The 20531-nt window shown below is 52.9% G+C and overlaps 1 protein-coding gene across 1 annotated transcript; it reads left to right on the forward strand.

The window, feature by feature from the left end:
* Positions 1–10477: 10477 nt before the first annotated feature.
* On the forward strand, positions 10478–18832 carry HAPLN2 (hyaluronan and proteoglycan link protein 2). Its single transcript, XM_058655900.1, has 6 exons — positions 10478–10617; positions 12491–12558; positions 17452–17805; positions 17967–18083; positions 18181–18363; positions 18549–18832. Exons 1-6 carry the CDS (start codon positions 10478–10480, stop codon positions 18830–18832), a joined length of 1146 nt encoding a protein of 381 aa, XP_058511883.1.
* The last annotated feature ends 1699 nt before the right edge of the window (positions 18833–20531 follow it).

Below are 20531 nucleotides of genomic sequence, written 5' to 3' on the forward strand. Positions count from 1 at the left end.
GAGTGGGACGAGCATTGAGATCTGACTCCCATTCACAGAGTGCTCTGTGCAATCTGGCCTCTGAGGAATGTCTGAAGCACTCCACATCCCTGCTGCGAGCGACGGACATCCCAGTAACAAAGGGCCACTGTTCAGATATGTTGAAGTAACATTAACTTAGTCGGGGCGAAAATATAGGTAGCTGAAGGAGTATGACATATCAAACACTATAACAAGGCCTGCCTGGTAGAAGACGATTTTGCTCTTTGGAAGTTCCCAGGAAGCACTAAGCACTGAACCACCGATACGGGGAAAGGTGGGGAACATAGGTTTACATTTTTTAATATAGCATAAATTATTTTATTTGCAGAAACCTGTTGAAAAAATATATATTCTTTTCTTTCAAATACCCAAAGTAATTTTAAAATGATTTTTTTAAAAATTTATTTATTTTGGTTGGAAAGTCAGGTTTTTAGAGAGAAAGTGAGGCAGAGAGGAAGATCTTCTGTCTGATGGTTCACTCCCCAACTGGCTACAACGGCAGAGCTGAGCCAGTCCAAAGCCAGGAACCAAGAGCTTCTCTCTGGTCTCCCATGCAGGTACAGGGTCCCAAGGCTCTGGGCCATCCTTGACTGCTTTCCCAGGTCACAAGCAGGGAGCTGGGTGGGAAGTGGAGCATCCAGGATACAAACCAGCATCCATATGGGATTCTGGTGTATGCGAGGTGAGCATTTAGCCACTAGGCCATCGCACCAGGCCCCAGTCTTACTGTTTAATTTCATTCAGCCACAGATTTTTTTGAAGAGTAGGTGTTTGGTCTGGTGCAAATGGCACCTGCATCCTAAATCAGTTTACTTGAGTTCACTGCGTGACCCAACTCCTAATTCCAGATTTTTTCTAATGCAGACCCTGGGAAGCAGTGGTGACTGGACAATTAGGTCCCTGTCAGCTGTGTGGGAGATCTGGATTTTGTTCCTGTCTCCTGACTTCTGCCTTGCACAACCTTGCTGGCATTTAATAACAAACAAACAAAAGAGGTCTAGGAGCTGGCATAACAGCTCAACTGGCTAATCTTTCACCTCCAAGCACCAGCATCTCATGTGGGTGATATTTCATACCCCAGCTGCTCGGGGTTTTCCTACCTTGGATCCCCCTCCTGTCACTTATTTCCTAAAGAAATCATCGCCCTAAATCAACATCCTACAACAAAACTAAATAAAAAATAAGCCGAGAACAATGAATGCCATGCAACTGATTTTCCTTTTGAAACAAGGAGGTCAGGTCCTGGAGCAATGGCTCAGTGGATAAATCCTTACCATGCAAGTGCAGAGATCTCATCTCGGTGCTGGTTCATATCCTGGAGGCTCCACTTCCCATCCAACTACCTGCTACTGATCTGGAAACACGGTGGTAGATGGCCCAAAGTTTTGGGACCCTGCACCCATGTAGGAAACCTGGAAGAGGCTCCTGGCTTTGGACTTCGAATCAGCTCACCTCTGGCCATTGTGGCCACTTGGAAAGTGAACTGGTGGACAAAAGATCTTTGTCTCTCCCTCTCTGTAAATCTGAATTTTTTTAAGATATATTTTTAGTTTGGGGAGGGCCTGGGGGAATCCCAGAACCTATGAAACTGTGTCATAAAATGATATAAAATAAAGGGCCCGGCGGCGTGGCCTAGCGGCTAAAGTCCTCACCTTGAATGCCCCGGGATCCCATATGGGCGCCAGTTCTAATCCCGGCAGCTCCACTTCCCATCCAGCTCCCTGCTTGTGGCCTGGGAAAGCAGTCGAGGACAGCCCAGAGCACTGGGACACTGCACCCGTGTGGGAGACCTGGAAGAGGTTCCAGGTTCCCGGCTTCGGATCGGCGCAGCACCGGCCCGTTGTGGCTCACTTGGGGAGTGAGTCATCGGAGGGAAGATCTTCCTCTCTGTCTCTCCTCCTCTCTGTATATCTGACTTTGTAATAAAATAAATAAATTTTAAAAAAATGATATAAAATAAAAAAGTCATATCTCAGCTGCTCTACTTCCCATCCAGCTCCATGCTTGTGGCCCAGGAAAGCAGTAGAGGATGGCCCAAAGCCTTGGGTCCAAGCACCTGTGTGGTAGACCTGGAAGAAACTCCTGACTGCTGGCTTCGGATCAGCTCAGCTCTGAGCATTTTGGCCCCTTAGGGAGTGAATCAGTGGATGGCAGATCTTCCTCTCTGTCTCTCCTCTCTGTAAACCTGACTTTCCAATAAAAACAAATACATACATATATATATATATATATATATATATATATATATATATGTATGTATATACACACACACACATATATATATACACACATATATATAAAAACAAATATATAGAGATAAAGATTTATTTTTATTGGAAATGCAGATATACATTATTTACGTATTTATTTTAGTGTCCGCTATGTCCAGAGACATCAGTACAAATTGCTGTGGGAAAGTTTCCGGCCAGGGCGGTACTTAAGAACCCACCACCACTGGGAGCAGAGAAGGGAGCAGGAGCCCCAGGGCCCATGGGAGCATCGGGGATCCCAGCTTCATCCTCCCTTGTGCACTGGGAGCATCAGCAGATGTGAAGACTCCGGAGAGACGCTGGGACTTCCTCCCCTGCCCCATAACCCGACCCGAGCAAAGCGTGGTTGGAAAGCAAGGGCCGGAACAGAACTGCGAATCTGGAAGTCGGCCCGGGGGTCTCGAGGTGTCCGGCACCCCGACCTCTGAGCACCCTCCGCCGCGCACCACGCTGATCCCCGCAGGCGCCGGGACTGGGGGCGTGCAGCGCCCAGAACTCCGCACCCGCCCCATCTGCTGGCCTTTCGCGGTATTGCACGTTACCATTTTTAGAATAAAAAAAATTCATACACAGCATACACGAATATTCACAAATGGATTTTAAAAGCCATAAGGTTAGACTTTAAAAATTTGAGTTATTGTCTATGGGTGCTAAGACTAAGGAATATTTTCTTAAAAAATATTTTCAGGGCCTGGCGTGGTAGTCTAGTTGGTTAAAGGGCTCACCTTGCACACTGAGATCTCATATGGGCACCAGTTCATATCCCGGCTGCTCCATTTCCCTTTCAGCTCCCTGCTTGCGGCCTGGGAAAGCAGTCAAGGACGGCCCAACGTTTTGGGATCCTGCACTTGTGTGGGAGACCAGGAGGGGCTCCTGGCTCCTGGCTTCAGATTGGCTCAGTTCCGGTTGTTGCGCCCACTTGGGGAGTGAACCACCAGGAGAAGGGTCTTTGTCTCTCCTTCACTCTGTAAAAATCTGACTTCCAGTTTAAAATTCTAGCTTTGGGGTGGGCATTTTGGCCAGCCATTCGGTAGCCATGCCAGAGCCCCTGCGTCCCAGGCCTGCCTCTAGCTGCTCACTCCAGCTTCCTGCTCATGTGCAACCAGGGAGGTGACAATGATGGCTGAAGTGACGGGGCTTTCTGCTCCCCATGTGGGAGCACCAAGTGGAGTGCCTGGCTTTTGGATTTAGGCTCTGCCCAGTCCCAGTTGTGCAGGTCTTAGGGGGAGTGAATCAGTGTATAGGAGAATATTTTCTCTCTATCTTAAATCAAATAAAATATTCCATGCTATTCTGGCATTTTCATGGCTTTAGTTTTGTCCTTATATCTTTTGGCCTCTTGGGCTTATTGTTTTAGTTTAAGCAATGAGTGATAGATTGCGTTTTTTTCTCCAGATGACTAGTTTTCCCCAACCTCCCGCAGCCCACTGGTGGACACCTTGCTCATACACTGTGTCCCAGCTGCTCTCCACTCACAAGAGGACTCTGCAGACAGAAAGGAGAGTAGAAGTTATCAGCTGGCAGGACTGGTGCTTGCAACATGTTATTCAATGAAGGCAGCAACTAGAAACAGTGTATACAACTTCAATTAAGTTACAATATCCCTATAACAGGTGTTTTTACTTATCTGTATTCTTACAGATTCTTCTTTCTTTAAGCTTTATTTATTTATTTATTAAAAGATTTATTTATTTTTATTGGGAGGCAGATATACAGAGAGGAGGAGAGACAGAGAGGAAGATCTTCTGTCTGATAATTAACTCCCCAAGTGGCGGCAACAGCCAGAGCTGAGCCCATCCGAAGCCAGCAGCCAGGAGCCCCCTCCTGGTCTCCCACACAAGTGCAGGGTCCCAAGACCTGGCGCCCATATGGGATCCCGGTGTTCTAGGCAAGGACCTTAACAGCTACACCATCGCGCAAGGCCCAAGCTTTATTTATTTTTTTTTAAAGATTTTATTTTTATTACAAAGTCAGATATACAGAGAGGAGGAGAGAGACAGAGAGGAAGATCTTCCGTCCGATGATTCACTCCCCAAGTGAGCCGCAACGGGCCAATGCGCGCCAATCCGATGCCGGGAACCTGGAACCTCTTCCAGGTCTCCCACACGGGTGCAGGGTCCCAAGGTTTTGGGCCGTCCTCGACTGCCTTCCCAGGCCACAAGCAGGGAGCTGGATGGGAAGTGAAGCTGCTGGGATTAGAACCAGTGCCCATATGGGATCCCGGGACTTTCAAGGCAAGGACTTTAGCCGCTAGGCCACGCCGCCGGGCCCAAGCTTTATTTATTTTTAAAATAAAATCAGTGTTACAGATAGAGGGAGGGAAGACGAGAGAAGCTGGCATAGGTTTTCTATCCACTGGTTCGCTCGCCCAGATGACTGCAATGGCTGGAACTGAGTTGATGCAAAGTCGGGAACCTCCTCTAGGCCTCCCACATGGCTGCAGGGGCCCCAGGACCCTCTGCTGGATCAAAAGTGGAACAACTGGGACTTTAACTGGCACCCATATGGGATCCCAGCACAAGTGGAGAATTAGCCTGTTAGGCCCATTCATATAGATTCATAAATATTTCTTGTAGGGATACAAATGAGCTTTTTTTTAAAAAAAGATTTATTTTATTTTTATTACAAAGTCAGATATACTGAGAGGAGGAGAGATATACTGAGAGGAGGAGGAAGTGGAGCCGCCGGGATTAGAACGAGCAGCCATATGGGATCAAGGCGAGGGCCTTAGCCACTAGGCCACGCTGCCGAGCCCAACAAATGAGCTTTTTAAAAAAAAAAAACATTTAGGTTCGGGCCTCAGGGTAAGTGCACCATGTGGGAACTTGGGAACTGGCTTAAAATTCCTAGCTCCACCCAGCTGCTAATATCTGGCAGCTAGGTGAGTTTGGGAGGGGTTCGGGCCTTGGGATTCGGGGGCAACTGCCGCTCCTCACAGTGTGGCGGCTGTGGGGGGTGCCCCTGCCGGGTCGGACCCAATGCTGGGGGCTCACGCCAAAGACACTGCCGCAAGGCAGTGAACGAGTCCTCGGCCTCATCCAGGGCGGCCAGTGCACCATGTGGTGCCAGGCTTTGCCTGCTGGCCGCCCGGCCGGGAAGCTCTGGGGTAATGGATGTCCGAATTGCTGCTTAGATAGCTCTAGGGTGACCCCACTGTTTCTGGGTTCTGAGTCAATCCTAAAGATTCCCAACGCCAGTAACTCTTCTTTTGGAGAACTTCTAATCACTCAATAATGCTGAGCTTTGAACACCTATAATGCAAAAGATAAACCCCGGATTGTCTAGCAGGATATTTTTTTGCCTGACATGATGTTGGTTCAGGAGACTGGTCACATTAGGCAGGTCCATAATTTTAACTAGCACTCTAGAACCTTATACTGGGGTGGACTCTGTGCAGGATGTGTGGGCCACACCCTGTAGAAAGTTTGGCCCCACTGGTAAACCTAAATTTTAGGTGGTTATGGACTAAGCTAGGTATGACCAAGGAGCCTGCCATCAATCACAGGTAAAGGGATCCACCATAGACTGGACTGGGCAAGGCAGCAGCACCCAAATGTGCATCCTGAATAGGCTGTGGGGTGGGCCGGGCTGCAACATTCACCAGCTCATACAAGGCCAAATGGGAGGCCAGAGTACACCGGGCACTGGCCTAAAAACCAATGGCATGTATGTAAACTGGGCTTGGGAGTGGATCAAGTGGAGGTACTTGGGAAGCTCCCCTGGCGAGTCATAGCTCTCGCTGGTGAACATGCCGTCCAAATCTGGGGGTCAGACTAGCAGGGCATAGTAGCTCCAAAATGTGTAACTTGGTAATGGACCGTAATGTACTGGGCAGGACTGAACAAACCTTTGTTTACAAGCAAAACTAGAAACCAGCATGGAACACAGGTCATACCGAGCTAGGCTCTTGCACCTACTGGTCCCCAGAGCAACCACGGGCAGGTGCATGATTTACAGCTAGGAACAAGCCCAATCGGGGAGGTAACGGGACACCCTAACTAGGTTGAGGTTCCCACCAAGGGGCGTATGTGCTGGAATTGGGGCTGCGTTCTATCTAGGAAACAGTTGCAGTCACCCGAGGCACTAGTGTGGGCTGGGATTGGATGCACCAGGCCAGTTCAGACCCCAACACCATCTGGTGGCATGGAGAACCAGGGGGTAGATGTGGGACTGACTAGGCTGGGTCTCAACCCCCTACTGAGCCATGCGTAAGCTGTATGTGGGTATGGACGAGCCATGGCTGGGCTGAAACATCCAACAACAAGAACCAGAATGGGGTGAAAGCCAGCCAGGAAAAGCCACTGTTCCTGCTAGGGCAGGAGGTGAACTGAGTTGGGTTGGCTCAAGGACCCCCTGGCATGCGCAAAACCTGCCTTTGGGAGGGGACCTGATGGAGGAGCCTGGGCAACTCCTCTGGCAGGACACAGTCCCTGCAGGTAAGCGCAAGAAGCATGATAGGAAACAGTCCAGAATAGGCCATGGAAAGTTTCCCACTGGCACACATTCAGCATGGGTCAGGAGCAGACCAGGCTGAATCAGTCCGTATCACCCACTGGCAAATCCGATCACCAGATCAGAGTGTGGGATGAGCCGGGTTTGGTCGCGACAAAACCAGTACACATTATGGAATGCCAGGGCGTGGTTGCCTGTACTGGATATGAATGCAGCACCCAACCAGCACACATGAGATCCAGGAAGGAAGGGAGGGGCAGAACTGGCGGGGGGATTAAGGGGCTGGTTCCCTCGCCGGACAGCTACTCCCAATGGAGAGCGTGGGCTGGGATAGAGACAGACTAGACTATGCAAGGCTACAACACCTGTGCGCTGCATGTGGACTAGATCAGGGAAAAGCCAGGCTGGGCTGATTATTCCTGCTGGTGCAAGCATAAATTAGAGTGGGTGAGGGATGTTTGGGCATAGCCGCAGAAGCTGGCACTGGGGACTAATTCTGTCAAGTCAAATCACAGAACCACCTAAAGAGTGCATAAACCGGGACAGAGAGACCTGGGAGGGAAAAGTGGGTTCCCCCTTCTTGGGTCACTATTCCCGTGGGAGGGCATGAAGGCTGGGACGGGGGCTGGGATGGCTAGATAGAGAGGTACTCAACAACACCCGTGAGGGCTGGATGGTTGAGTTGGTTAGATAGAACTAAGCTTTAATACCCATTGACAAGCACAAGAGCCAAATGGGATGGGGGACAGACTGGTCTTCTGCTACACATACTGGCAAACCAGGGTACGGGGTGGGCCTGGTGGGGGTTATTGTGGGTCGCCCCGACTAGGCTGCAGCTCCCACTGGTTTGTGTGAGGGCCGAGTACGTGCTGGGCAGAACCAGACTGGACTGCAACACCCATTGGTTCCAGTGCAACTCGAGACTGAAAACAGAACCAACCCAGCAATTGCAACCACCAGCTGATCGTGGTGATGGACTGTGCCGGGCCCTGTGCTTGCTAGAGCATACAAGAAACTAGTCTGGGAATACCTCAAAGTTTCTTTGGAGATCTCCCTAATCGAACTGCTGGACTCAGAACTTTAATCAAGAAAAGACAGAAGACAGAGCAGATCAATCATTCATCTCAGCTATATGTTGGCAGCGATATATGGGGCAAACGGAGACTTTATGATGGACCATATCAATCAGTGGACGACCTCATTGAGCGAAACTGGCAGCGATTCATAACCGGAGAACTATTAACACCACTCGAGCACATATCTCAGAGCATGCCCCACATCCGGGACTCGGGGTGGGCGGGAAACCGGGTGGGGCTTCCCCCTCAATATCCCCCTTTACCTCAGATACAAGATGGAAACAATGTGGACATAATAGTATTACCCACTTCCCTATCCCCCTGAACCTTTTTTTTTCTTTTCTTTTCTTTTTCTTTCTTTAACTGTAATTAACTATGTAAAGATTGTCAACAACACAATAAAATAGATTATAAAAAAAATTTTATTTTTATTTGAAAGGCAGATTTAAAAATATATTTATTTTTATTGGAAAGTCAGATATACAGAGAGGAGGAGAGACAGAGAGGGAGATCCTCCATCCAATGATCCACCCCCCCAAGTGACCACAATGGCCGGTCTGTGCTGATCTGAAGCCAGGAACTTCTTCCAGGTTTCCCATGTGGGAGTAGGATCCCAAGACTTTGGGCCATCCTTGACTGCCTTCCCAGGCCACGAGCAGGGAGCTGGTTGGGAAGTGGAGCTGCCGGGTCTAGAACCGGTACCCACATGGGATCCCCACGCATTTAAGGCGAGGACTTTCGCCGCTAGGCCACCGCACTGGGTCCCAAATGAGCTTTTAAAAATGCATTTATTTATTTCTATTGGAAACGAAGATTTTTTTGTTAATTTATTTTATTTTTAATGTTGTTCATGTAGTTGAGAAGTATGTATGCCCATGTGGATCACAGATTAGGATGCGGAGGGTCAAGGAATGAGAGAAAGTAGGTGAAATAATTGCTTCCATTTTTTTTCTTCCTGCATCTGGAGGAGGGAGGGGAGAGACAGCTGCTCCCAGCAGCCTAACTGCATCAGGACCTGGAAAAGGGGGACGGCCACTTGATGTCATGCTAGGATCCCCAATGTCCAATTGGTTTCCATAGTTCTGAGATGCGGTTGATTTCGTTGCTGCAAGGTTACGGAAATCCTTCCAAGGCCCATTAGCTGACGTAGCCCACCTTAGAGTCTCTACTTACAAGTTACTTGCTGTAAACGCCTGGTCCCGGAGAGTTGTCCAATTTGTTCTGCTCTCTGGCTGATGGATGATGCGGCCATTTGAGGATTCCACCAGTAGATGGAAACCCTCCCCTCGCTGTATGTCACCGTGGCCACAAGAGGGCACTGTGGCCACTGGGTGGATCCTTGCAGCTCTACCTGCAGGGTTCAAGCCTGGGCAATAGGAGAGGGAGGTAGGGAGAATCCACGTAGGGGCCAGTCCCGTCAAAATGAGACAAGCAGGAAAGCTTTACAGCCCCAGAGAATTCGACAAGCTGCTAACAGAGTCCCGCCTCAGGGGACCTGCAGGACTGGTGGAGGGTAGAAATGCAGTTAAAGGTCCACAAACACCACATTCGTCTACCTCTGCTCCCTGGGCCATCCATCGTTCTATTAACCATCTACCTCTAAGGCCGACAGGAAAGGATTGCCTGGCAAGACAGAGAACTGTGGGAAATCAAGGGCTGCCTGAGGCTATCCAGGTCTCTTCCCATGAGGCCCTTTGGGAAGTAGTTTGCATGAAGAAACAGGTTTCGGTGGGCCTCATTAATTTCTGAGACAGAGAGAGAGAGAGCTTTCCACTTGCTGGTCCACTCCCCAGGTGGCCTCAATGGCCAGGGTGGTACCTGCCAAAGCCAGGAGCCTAGAGCACCGTCTGGGTCTCTCAGCTACTTGGGTATCCTCTGCTGCCTTCCCAGGTGCACTGGCAGGGCCCCAGCAGAAGCAGAGCAGTCAGGATTTGAACCAGTGTTCTGATCCATGAGGCTGGCTGGCATTACAGGCGGAAGCCTAGCTCACCACCTGGCCCCCCTTCCATCTTTTGCCTTTCCTTGCCCTCCCCGCCCCCGTTCCCTATAGCAATCTCTGATACTCAGGCTGGATACTCAAGAAGATGCCAGTCCAAAGTTCTTAGGGTGTGGCTAGTGCTAGAGGAGGAGGAGGTGGGCTTAAAGGGTCTCCCATCCTTCCTGTCTTGTGCTACTCCCTAACCTTGTCCCGATTTGAGCCACTGATGAGGGAACATCACATGCTTTTCCCTCTGCAGGAGGTTGTTCCATTTCCTCTGCACCTGCCAGCCCGGGGTGGGCGGGGACGGCACTGGCTGGACCAAGACATGGACTGGTGCTCCTGAAAAGGGGTTCAGGACTAGTCATCCTACTGCCTCTAGATGGCAGCATCCGCAGCCATAAAAACCTGCATTTGGCCTCCCCGTTCTTTCCCATCATGGACTTCGTGCAAGGTGCAAAGTCTGTTCAGGTGCTGTGAGACCTTCTGAGGGGACATCATACCTTTCCCCCAGGCTGGTGGCCTTAGGCTCAGCCTGCCTCACGGTCAGAGTCCAGCTGCACCCAAGCCCTGAGCCTGACCCCAAAAGGAGAGCACTGACTGGGAAGAGGAGAAAGTGGAAGCCAAGGAGCATGAAGCTGACAAGCAGCATCTGCTGAGAACACTCCTGCAGGGAGGCCATGGTGGAGGGCAAGCAGCTGAAGGTGAACGTGAACTTGACCAAAAGGAGGCAAAACCCTGACCATTGCACTTATCTGCTCTCCCTGCAGTCCTCCCTGAAGCACCAGCCCTTCCTGTCATTTGTGCAAAAATCCAAGAGGTTAACCTGGAACCAGGAGTCAAGAAGGCCAGCTAGCTGAGTCTGCCTGCTCGGTGGGAGCCAAGTTTGGGTTGTCCCAGAAGGTCACCTGAGTCCACTTCGCCTGGACGGTGGGCAGTAGAAGTGAGTTCTCTCCCTTACAGGATGCCCGTTCACATGCCCGCTCACATCCGAGAGGTCTCACGCCTGTCTGGTTTCACAGCGTCTGGGTGAAAGCTGAGAATGAAAGTGACAATGACCTTGAGCTCAACAAGCACAGCGAAGCTATTCATGATATATTTATGCCCTTCTTGGGCCATCCGCGAAGGGCGGTTTGCTCCATATCTATCAAACAGGACCTGTCCGACTCCCTGCCGGGTCCAGCAGCTCGTGGATGGGGACAGATGGATGGGCTTGCTACAGACTTCCAAGCCAGCGCTCAGCAGGAACATGGGGTGGAGGAACAGCAAGGCCACACCCTGGCTACAGGGCCATTTATAGCACTGCCTTCCTCCATCCGAGCCTGCTTGTCTGAATTGGGAAGACACCAATGAGACGAGCCAGACCAGGGCACCCTGTCCAGGGTGACAGGAACTGTTTCTCTTCTGGGAGAGATAGCCGAGGGCTGCAGGGCAAGAGGGCGGCGAGGGGAAGGAAAGGAATGGCAGAAAGAAGGGGTAGCCCCTCTCCCTATTGTGTGGCCCAAGTGCAAACCAGATGTGCTAGAATTGGAGCATCAGAACAGGGGGCAGGATTAGCAAAAGAAGCACAAATTTCTAGGCTTAGCTCAACAACTGTGTCATGTGACAAGTTGGGCAAATAGCCCCCCCTCTCCATCTGGTAAAGCAGGAGGCTCAGTAATCCAAGGCCCATTCCAGTTCTGAGAAGGCCTGGTTTGGTTTGTTTGTTTGTTTTGTTTTGGTTTGGTTTGGTTTGGTTAAGATTTACTTAATTTATTTTTATTTTTTAAAGATTTTATTATTATTGGAAAGCCGGATATACAAAGAGGAGGAGAGAGACAGAGAGGAAGATCTTCCGTCCAATAACTCACTCCCCAAGTGAGCCGCAACGGGCCGGTGTGCGCCGATCCGATGCCGGGAACCAGGAACCTCTTCCAAGTCTCCCATGTGGGTGCAGGGTCCCAAGGTTTTGAGCCGTCCTCGACTGCTTTCCTAGGCCACAAGCAGGGAGCTGGATGGGAAGTGGAGCTGCCGGGATTAGAACCGGCGCCCATATGGGATCCCGGGGCGTTCAAGGTGAGGACTTCACCCGTTAGGCCACGCTGCCGGGCCCTACTTAATTTATTTCAAAGGCAGAGTAACAGAGAGGGAGAGAGAGTTCTTCCATTGCTGGTTTGCTTCCCAAATGGCTACAATGACCAGAGTTGGACCAGGCAGAATCCAGGAGCTTCCTCCAGGTCTCCCACACAGATGCAGGGTCCCAAGGCTTTGGGCTGTCCTCTACTTTCTCAGGCCATAAGCAGGGAGCTGAATGGGAAATGGAGCAGCCGGGTCTTGAACTGGTGCCCATATGGGATGATGATGCTGCAGACTACAAGTTAATCCACTATGCCACAGTGCTGCCCGATTCTAACACAAAGCTACTAGTGTGGGGCTGCTCAGCAGAGAGGACAAGAGACAATGTCAAGCTCCCGATCAAGTCCAGATGAATATTTACAGGAGTGGACAGGGGTTGTGGGTGGTCCCAGCCTCACCATCTTGACAGCAAGTGGGGAAAATGGGCATGCTCCAGCTTGTTGGCCATGTGCTATAGCTTCAACATTAGCGTGGGCATTGTGGGTACAGGGGCATTGAAGCTGCTTCAAGTTCCCCTGTCCCTGCATGGGAACAGAAAAATCCTCCTCACCGCCTAATTTCCACCTGTCCTCTTGCAGTACCAGCCCCTCTCTGCCCTCCATGGAGCCCAGCCACCTCTCTGGCTTCGGGCAGAATCTCTGTAGAGGTCAGGGATTTGGAGAACTGACAGGGACCCTACTCCAGCCTTCCTGCCATCCATGCTCCACCCCTCAGCCCAATTCCCTTCTCCTTGGGGATATTGACGCCCACCCTGAGCCCACCTCCTTCCCCAGGCCTCTGTTTCCGGTGCTATGTGCCAGCCGGTCCTGCATCCCACATCCCCAGCTGTTGACATTTTGTTACCATTACCCACAGGATAAAGAAAGGGGCCCTGTTATCCAACAATAGGGGGAAAGAGAGAGACAATGGGAAATTGTGCTTCCGCAGGGGCGGGGAGGGAGAAGGAAAGGAGAGACAGACAGACAGACCGGGGGCTCTGGGCAGAAGGGTCGGGTCTCTTGCAGCAGCTGGAAGTCTGGTCTCCACCTTAAGGAGTCTACCCTAAAGGTCATGTGCACCCAGGCACCTTCAGGCAGAGGTAAGGCCCCTGCAGGGAGGGAGAGGGTGGCGCTGTTGCATAGATGAGGCCTGTGTGCAAGTGGAGGGGTAGCTGCAGCGGGTCAGCTGCAGACCTAGGAGTCCATTCTCATCTCTATCTGCCCCATGTCCTCATCCCTCCCCACTGGGTACAGGAACATCCAGAAACAGCGAGACTTTACCACATGCATGCTGGGTCCTCGGCCATCCCCTTCAGAGCCCTCCTGCATGTCCCTTCAGAGCCCTAGCCCTTCAGCCCAAGCCCAGCCTCCTCCCATCAGCTCCAGGGCAGGGAACCCCTAGGGCTGGACATTGGTCACTTGGCCTGGCCTAGAGAAGTAAGAGGGGTGATGGAAGATGGCTTGGGGCACCCTTGGCAGACTCTGCCTTGAGCGCTGGGATGAGGTCTTTCCTCCAAGGTGCAAAAGAAGTGACCGTGTGGAGCAGGTGCTTGGGGGCCCGGCCTTGAAGGTGCGCGGACCACTGCAGAGCTAGGGTGCTAGATCCACCGGGAGCTGCTGGGCTAGCAGGGCGGACAGCTGCCGAGCCACACTTCCTTCGTCTCGTTGAGGAGACCACCTTCTCCCAGGTAGGCCACCAGGCATGTTTTGTAAGGGGATCTGAGCAGAAAAGTGTGCACCTGTTTTGAAATGCAAGGCAGTGAGGCACTTTTAGAAAATTCATGGAAACTTGTATTATGGGGGAGAGGAATGCATGGATTTAATATTTTTTTCTACACAAGAGCATCTTCGAAGCCTAGTTTCTTATAAGGGACCTTTGTGTAGATTGAAGATTAGGAGCTGTACTCCACTCTCAGTTCTGGATTCCAATCCCAGCAGACCCCGTCCTTTCCCCAGCTGTGCAGCCATCATTTTAGCTCATGCAAAATGGGGCCTTCAATGGCCCTGCCTCACAGGAGCACCCATAAAAATGTGAATGAAGAATAAGGCGTGCAACTGGGTCAGGCCATGAAACTTTTTAAAGAAAGATTTATTTATGTTTTGTGGGAAAGACAGAGAAGGAGAGACAGAGAGAAGGAGAGACAGAGAGAAAGCTGCTCCATCTGCTGGTTCACTCCCCAAGTGGCTACAATTGCAGGAGCTGAGCCAATCTGAAGCCAGGAACTTCTTCCAGGTCTCAAACATGGTTGCAGGGACCCAAGGCTTTGGGCCATCCTCTGCTGCTTTCCCAGGCCACAAGCAGGGACCTGGAAGGGAAGCAGAGCAGCTGGGATACAAACTGGCTCCCATGGGCCCGGCGGCATGGCCTAGCGGCTAAAGTCCTCGCCTTGAACACCCCGGGATCCCATATGGGCGCCGGTTCTAATCCCGGCAGCTCTACTTCCCATCCAGCTCCCTGCTTGTGGCCTGGGAAAGCAGTCGAGGACAGCCCAATGCATTGGGACACTGCACCCATGTGGGAGACCTGGAAGAGGTTCCTGGTTCCTGGCTTTGGATCGGCGCGTATTGGCCCGTTGCGGCTCACTTGGGGAGTGAATCATCGGACGGAAGATCTTTCTCTCTGTCTCTCCTCCTCTCTGTATATCTGACTTTGTAATAAAAATAAATCTTTAAAAAAAAATGGCACCCATATGGGATCCTTGCACTCAAGGTGAGGATATTAACCACGGAGACCAGGCCATTAGATTTTCAACATCTCCTACCAGCTGGCTTTACGGTTAGGCCCTGACCCAATCTCTGTGTGTGCCCATAGTCATCCTTCTTCGTCAGGTTCTCCTGTGAGGGAGAAGCTGACTGCCAGCTCCTGTCCCCAAATGTGATACTTGGGCTTTTAACCGCTGGGGAGTTCTTCTGAAGTTCACTTGCAGCAGAGGGAGATGAGTTGTTTAGACTTCTGCTTCTCCCCACGCTGTGGTCTCCTGCCTCTCTGGCACTTCCCCAGGCTCCTTGAGGGCAGCTCACTCATTCAAACGCTTGGTTGCTCCCACCACGTGCTGGAAACCAGAAACTGTGGGCATCATTTAAATCACAAACATCAGGCCCAGTGCAGTAGCCTAGCAGCTAAAGTCTTCACCTTGCATGCACTGGGATCCCATATGGATCCAGTTCATGTCCCGGATGCTCCATTTCCCATCCAGCTCCTTGCTTGTGGCCTGGGAAAGCAGTCAAGGATTGCCCAAAGCCTTGGGACCCTGCAACCATGTGGGAGACTTGGAAGATACTCCAGGCTTCAGATCAGCTCAGCACCAGCCATTGCGGCCACTTGGAGAGTAAACCAGCGGGTGGAAGATTTTTCTCTCTGTCTCTCCTTCTCTCTGTATATCTGACTTCCAATAAAAATAAATAAATCTTAAAAACAAATCACAGGCATCATTTGAGGCCTTTTGCATGTATGGATTCCTGTAACCCTCACGGCTACTGCCCTTCGTATGTTATTGACAAGGATACAGAAGCACAAAGAGGTTAAGTTAACTTCTTCAAAGTCACTGAATTGTCAGGTTAAAAATGAAGAAAACATGGGCTTTACGGTGCTGTGGGTTAAACAGCTGCTTACAGCGCCTGCACCTTATATCCCAGTACCCATTTCCAGTACCATCTGCTCTGCTTCTGATCCAGAGTCCCGCTAATGCCCTTCCTGGAAGACAGGGGAAAAGGGTCCAAGTGCAAGGGCCGCTGCCACCCACGTGGGAGGGGCCTGGCTTCAGCCTGACCCAGCTCCGACTGTTGTGGGCAATCAGGGGATGAAAGATCTCCACCTGCCTTTCAAGTAGAATGGAGAAAAAAAAAGGTATTTCTTTATTTTATTTATTTTTTTAAGGATTTTTTTTTAAGATTTATTCATTTTATTACAGCCAGATATACAGAGAGGAGGAGAGACAGAGAGAAAGATCTTCCGTCCGATGATTCACTCCCTAAGTGAGCCACAACGGGCCAATACGCGCCGATCCGATGCCGGGAACCAGGAACCTCTTCCAGGTCTCCCACACGGGTGCAGTGTCCCAATGCATTGGGCCGTCCTCGACTGCTTTCCCAGGCCACAAGCAGGGAGCTGGATGGGAAGTGGAGCTGCCGGGATTAGAACCGGCGCCCATATGGGATCCCAGGGCGTTCAAGGTGAGGACTTTAGCCGCTAGGCCACGCCGCTGGGCCCAGGATTTGTTTATTTTTATTGGAAAGGTGGATATACAGAGAGGAGGAGAGACAGAGAGGAAGATATTCCGTCCGATGGTTCACTCCCCAAGCAACTGCAATGACTGGTGCTGTGCTGATCCAAAGCCAGGAGCCAGGAATTCTTCCAGGTCTCCTACGTGGGTGCAGTGTCCCAAGGCTTTGGGTCATCCTTGACTGCTTTCCCAGGCTACAAGCAGGGAGCTGGATGGGAAGTGAAGCAGCCAGGACACTAACCGGTGTCCACATGGGATCCCGGTGCTTGCAGTGGGAGGATGAGCCAATTGAGCCATTGTGATGGGCTCTATTTGTGTATTTATTAAAGATTTAGTTGTTTGTGGGCCCAGCGGCGTGGCCTAGCGGCTAAAGTCCTCGCCTTGAACACCCCTAAAAGCACTTTCTGAGCAAAACCCCTGGCCAGTTGTGATGGAGCACGTTGCACAACAGGGTGGCAAACTAGGGGTTGAGGAAGGTTCCCTGGAGCAGGAATGTTTCCCTCAATCTGCCGCCTGTGAGAAGGAGGCGACCCTGGCTGGGAATTGCTGTTCAGGTTGCCCCAGACACAGGGCAGAGGACGAAGAGCATGGAGGGCCCTGGGGGCAGGGTCAGGAGACCAGACGGTAGGGGCCCCTGGGCCCAGCACCTGAATGACCCACTTGGAGGGAGGGAAGATCTATTCAGGCTGCCCTCCAGAAGGCCAGCTCAGGAAGCAGGGCTTGTGACAAGAGGGAACAGCAGGACAAAATGCGAAGTCAGGACCTGCTGACTTTGAACGAGAGAGAGAGAGAGAGAGAGAGAGAGAGAGAGAGAGAGAGAGAGAGTTGTTGTTGTTGTTGTCTTCTCCTCACACACCACACCGGGTTATTATCCTTTTGCCACTGTTTCCCCCCGCCCCCACCTAGGTTTCAGCTGGACAGGCTCCTCCAGGATCCACCATCCTTCCCTGAAGCCCTTTGGGAGCCCAGCCTTGTGGCCTGCAGGCGCTGCCAGGCGAATCCCTGCCATGCCAGGCCAACTCACCCTCCTTGCCCTCTGCCGCTTCCTTCTCCCTTGGATCTTGGCCACCATAGTCCACAAAGCATTGGGAGACTCAGGTAAGACCCCAACCCAGCCCTAGAACCTGGGTTCTGCCTGGGGATGGTAGGAAGGGTAACAGTTGCAGCACCCCCCCCACCCCCCCGCGGAGTGGAGTCCTGTGAGAGGACCACTCAGGGCAGGATGGAGTCTGGGAGGCCGGGAAAGCAGGGAGTGCGGGTGTGTGGAGTGGAGTCTGGATGGGCACACGGGGCAGCGAGGGTCAGGGGGTTGCCGCCACTGTGGCCCCCTCTGCTCAGCACCCCACCCGGGCCCCCACTACCTCCTGTCCCCCATCCACGAGGTCATTCACTCTCGCCGTGGGGCCACGGCCACGCTGCCCTGCGTCCTGGGCGCCTCGCCTCCCAGCTACAAGGTGCGCTGGAGCAAAGTGGAGCCGGGTGAGCTCCGGGAGACCGTGATCCTCATTACCAACGGGCTGCACGCCCGCGGCTACGGGCCCCTGGGCGACCGCGCCCGCATGCGGAGGGGGCACCGGCTGGACGCCTCCCTGGTCATCGCAGACGTGCGCCTGGAGGACGAGGGCCGCTACCGCTGCGAGCTCATCAACGGCATTGAGGACGAGAGCGTGGCGCTGACCTTGCGCCTGGAGGGTGAGTCCGCTCCGCATCTGGCCAGCTCCGGGGCTGCCCCGTCTCAGGACCCTGTAGCTCCTTCCCGGTGTCTCCCTGCTCTCCATCTCCTCGACGCCCCAACGCATCTTGGTCTGCTGGCCCTCCCCAGCTCTCACTGCCGACCCGTTTTCATTCCCCAGGTGTTGTGTTCCCGTACCAACCCAGCCGGGGCCGGTACCAGTTCAATTACTACGAGGCAAAGCAGGCGTGCGAGGAGCAGGACGGACGTCTGGCCACCTACGCCCAGCTGTACCAGGGTGAGCGGGCCAGGGCTCATCGAGGGGTACCCCAGGCCGGAAAAAGGGCCTGGCCCCTGCTGTGACACTTGTCTTTTTCCCTCCCGCCTCCCGCCAGCCTGGACAGAGGGTCTGGACTGGTGCAACGCGGGCTGGCTGCTCGAGGGCTCCGTGCGCTACCCTGTGCTCACGGCGCGCGCCCCGTGCGGCGGCCGAGGCAGGCCAGGCATCCGCAGCTACGGGCCCCGCGACCGTAAGCGCGACCATTACGACGCCTTCTGCTTCACCTCGGCACTGGCTGGTGAGGAGGAGGCCGGGCTCGGGGCGGGTCTGTGGGAGCCAGAGGGTAACTGTCTCCCGGCGGGAAATCAAAGACATCATCGTCCCCCCACTCGGCACTGCCCACCTGCCTCTCCGCGCCCCGCCGGCGCCCCGCCAGGCAGGACCCCGGCCGGGGCCGTGCGGTGATGCGCTCCACTCCCCCAGGCCAGGTGTTCTTCGTGCCCGGGCGGCTGACGCTGTCTGAAGCGCACGCGGCGTGCCGGCGGCGCGGGGCTGCGGTAGCCAAGGTCGGCCACCTCTACGCCGCCTGGAAGTTCTCGGGGTTGGACCAGTGCGACGGCGGCTGGCTGGCAGACGGCAGCGTGCGCTTTCCCATCACCGCGCCGCGGCCCCGCTGCGGGGGCCTCCCCGACCCCGGGGTGCGCAGCTTCGGCTTCCCTAGACCGCAGCAGGCGGCCTACGGGACCTACTGCTACGCTGAGAAGTAGCGACGCGGCTCCAGCCTCGGGCTCGGGGGTCGCCTCGGGGTCTCCTCACGCCCCTGCACACCTGTGGAGGCTGCGGGCCACAGACCCCGGCTGGCCGGGCCTGGAGGAGGGAGGACGTGGCATCCTGGGCGGTGGAGGTAGGGGTGTGTTCCTCAGGGCCGCGCACTGCAGATGTGCCTAGCGGTTCGTGATCCCCATTGGGCTCTCAGGCGAGACGGGCGCACTTAGGCCTGAGTTGACCCCCCCCCCGTACATCAATAAAGTTAACTTGTAGACCTTCTTGTGTTGGACGGTGCTGCACGCACTGCGAAGCGCTGGGAACGTTGGGGATATGAGGGGCTTGATCCTGGACCATGTATCTGAGAAAGCAGAGGTGTTCCCATGCAGTGGGTCTGCGCAAGAGAGGGTCCCCTCGCCCAGACCACCCATTAAGCCAGTAGAGTATGAGACCAGAGCTGCGGTTGCGCCAGGCGCCACGCGGGGGCGCCGCACACTCACCTAAATTCACTCCGGTTCCAGTGCGTGTGGCACACACACACACACACACACACACACGCAGACGCACGCACTACCCTCTAGACTGCAAGGTAAGTAGGCTAAGCCTGCACAGATTTCAAATGTGTTTGTGCACTTCCGGCCTCCAGAAGCGTTTATTGGACTATTATATATACACACATATATTAAATATGGATTATGTTTATATGTATATAGTATGTATATATGTATATATTATATATATTTAGTTGCAAAGTCAGATATACAGAGAGGAGGAGAGACAAAGAGGAAGATCTTCCATCCAATGATTCACTCCCCAAGCAACCGCAACGACCAGTGCTGTGCTGAGCCAGATTCCTGTGCATTTCCTCCAGGTCTCCCACGCGGGTGCAGGATCCCAAGGCTTTGGGCCGTCCTCGACTGCTTTCCCAGGCCACAAGCAGGGAGCTGGATGGGAAGTGGAGCTGCCGGGATTAGAACCGGCACCCATATGGGATCCCAGTACGTTCAAGGTGAGGACTTTAGCCGCTAGGCCACCGTGCTGGGCCCTGGGCTATGATATTTTAAGGGACTTATTTATTTGCAAGAGTTACAGAACAAGAGGGAGGGACACACACACGCTCTTCCCTCTCCTGATTCACTCCTTAGATAGCTTCATTCATCAGGGCTGAGCCGATCCGAAGCCAGGAGCTTCTTCTGTGTCTCCTATACGAGTGTAAGGGCTCAAGTACTTGGGCCATCCTCTGCTGTTTTCCAGGCCACAAGCGGGGGGGGAGCTGAATGGGAAGTGGGACAGCCGGGATATGAGCAGCACCCATACAGGATGCTGGCACTTGCAAAGTGAGGATTTAGCCATTGAGCCATTGTTCTGGGCCCTTAAAAATAATTTTTTAAGATTTATTTTATTTTTTATTGGAAAGTCAGATTTTACAGAAGTGGACCGATAGGGAGAAAATTCTTCCATCTGCTGTTTCACTCCCCAAGTGGTTGCAACAGCTGGACCTGAGCCAATCTGAAGCCAGGAGCGCCTTCTGGGTCCCCCATACAAGTGCAGGGTCCCAAGGCTCCTTAACTGCTTTCCTGTCCTTAACTGCTTTCCCAGGACACAAGCAAGGAGCTGGAAGGGAAGTAGAGCAGCTGGGTCTTGAACTAGTGCTCATATTGGATCCCAGTGCATGCAAGGCGAGGACTTACCGCACCAGGC

This window comes from Ochotona princeps, chromosome 2, assembly GCF_030435755.1.
Source record: "Ochotona princeps isolate mOchPri1 chromosome 2, mOchPri1.hap1, whole genome shotgun sequence".
In the NCBI taxonomy this organism is placed as follows: domain Eukaryota; kingdom Metazoa; phylum Chordata; class Mammalia; order Lagomorpha; family Ochotonidae; genus Ochotona; species Ochotona princeps.

Bases quoted from the DNA above. Each gene is read 5' to 3' on its own strand.
- HAPLN2 (XM_058655900.1), top strand. From the start codon at position 10,478: ATGGTGGAGGGCAAGCAGCTGAAGGTGAACGTGAACTTGACCAAAAGG. The intron at 17,806-17,966 runs GTGAGTCCGCTC...TTCATTCCCCAG, and splicing joins GCTGACCTTGCGCCTGGAGG to GTGTTGTGTTCCCGTACCAA. The intron at 18,364-18,548 runs GTGAGGAGGAGG...CCACTCCCCCAG, and splicing joins CTTCACCTCGGCACTGGCTG to GCCAGGTGTTCTTCGTGCCC.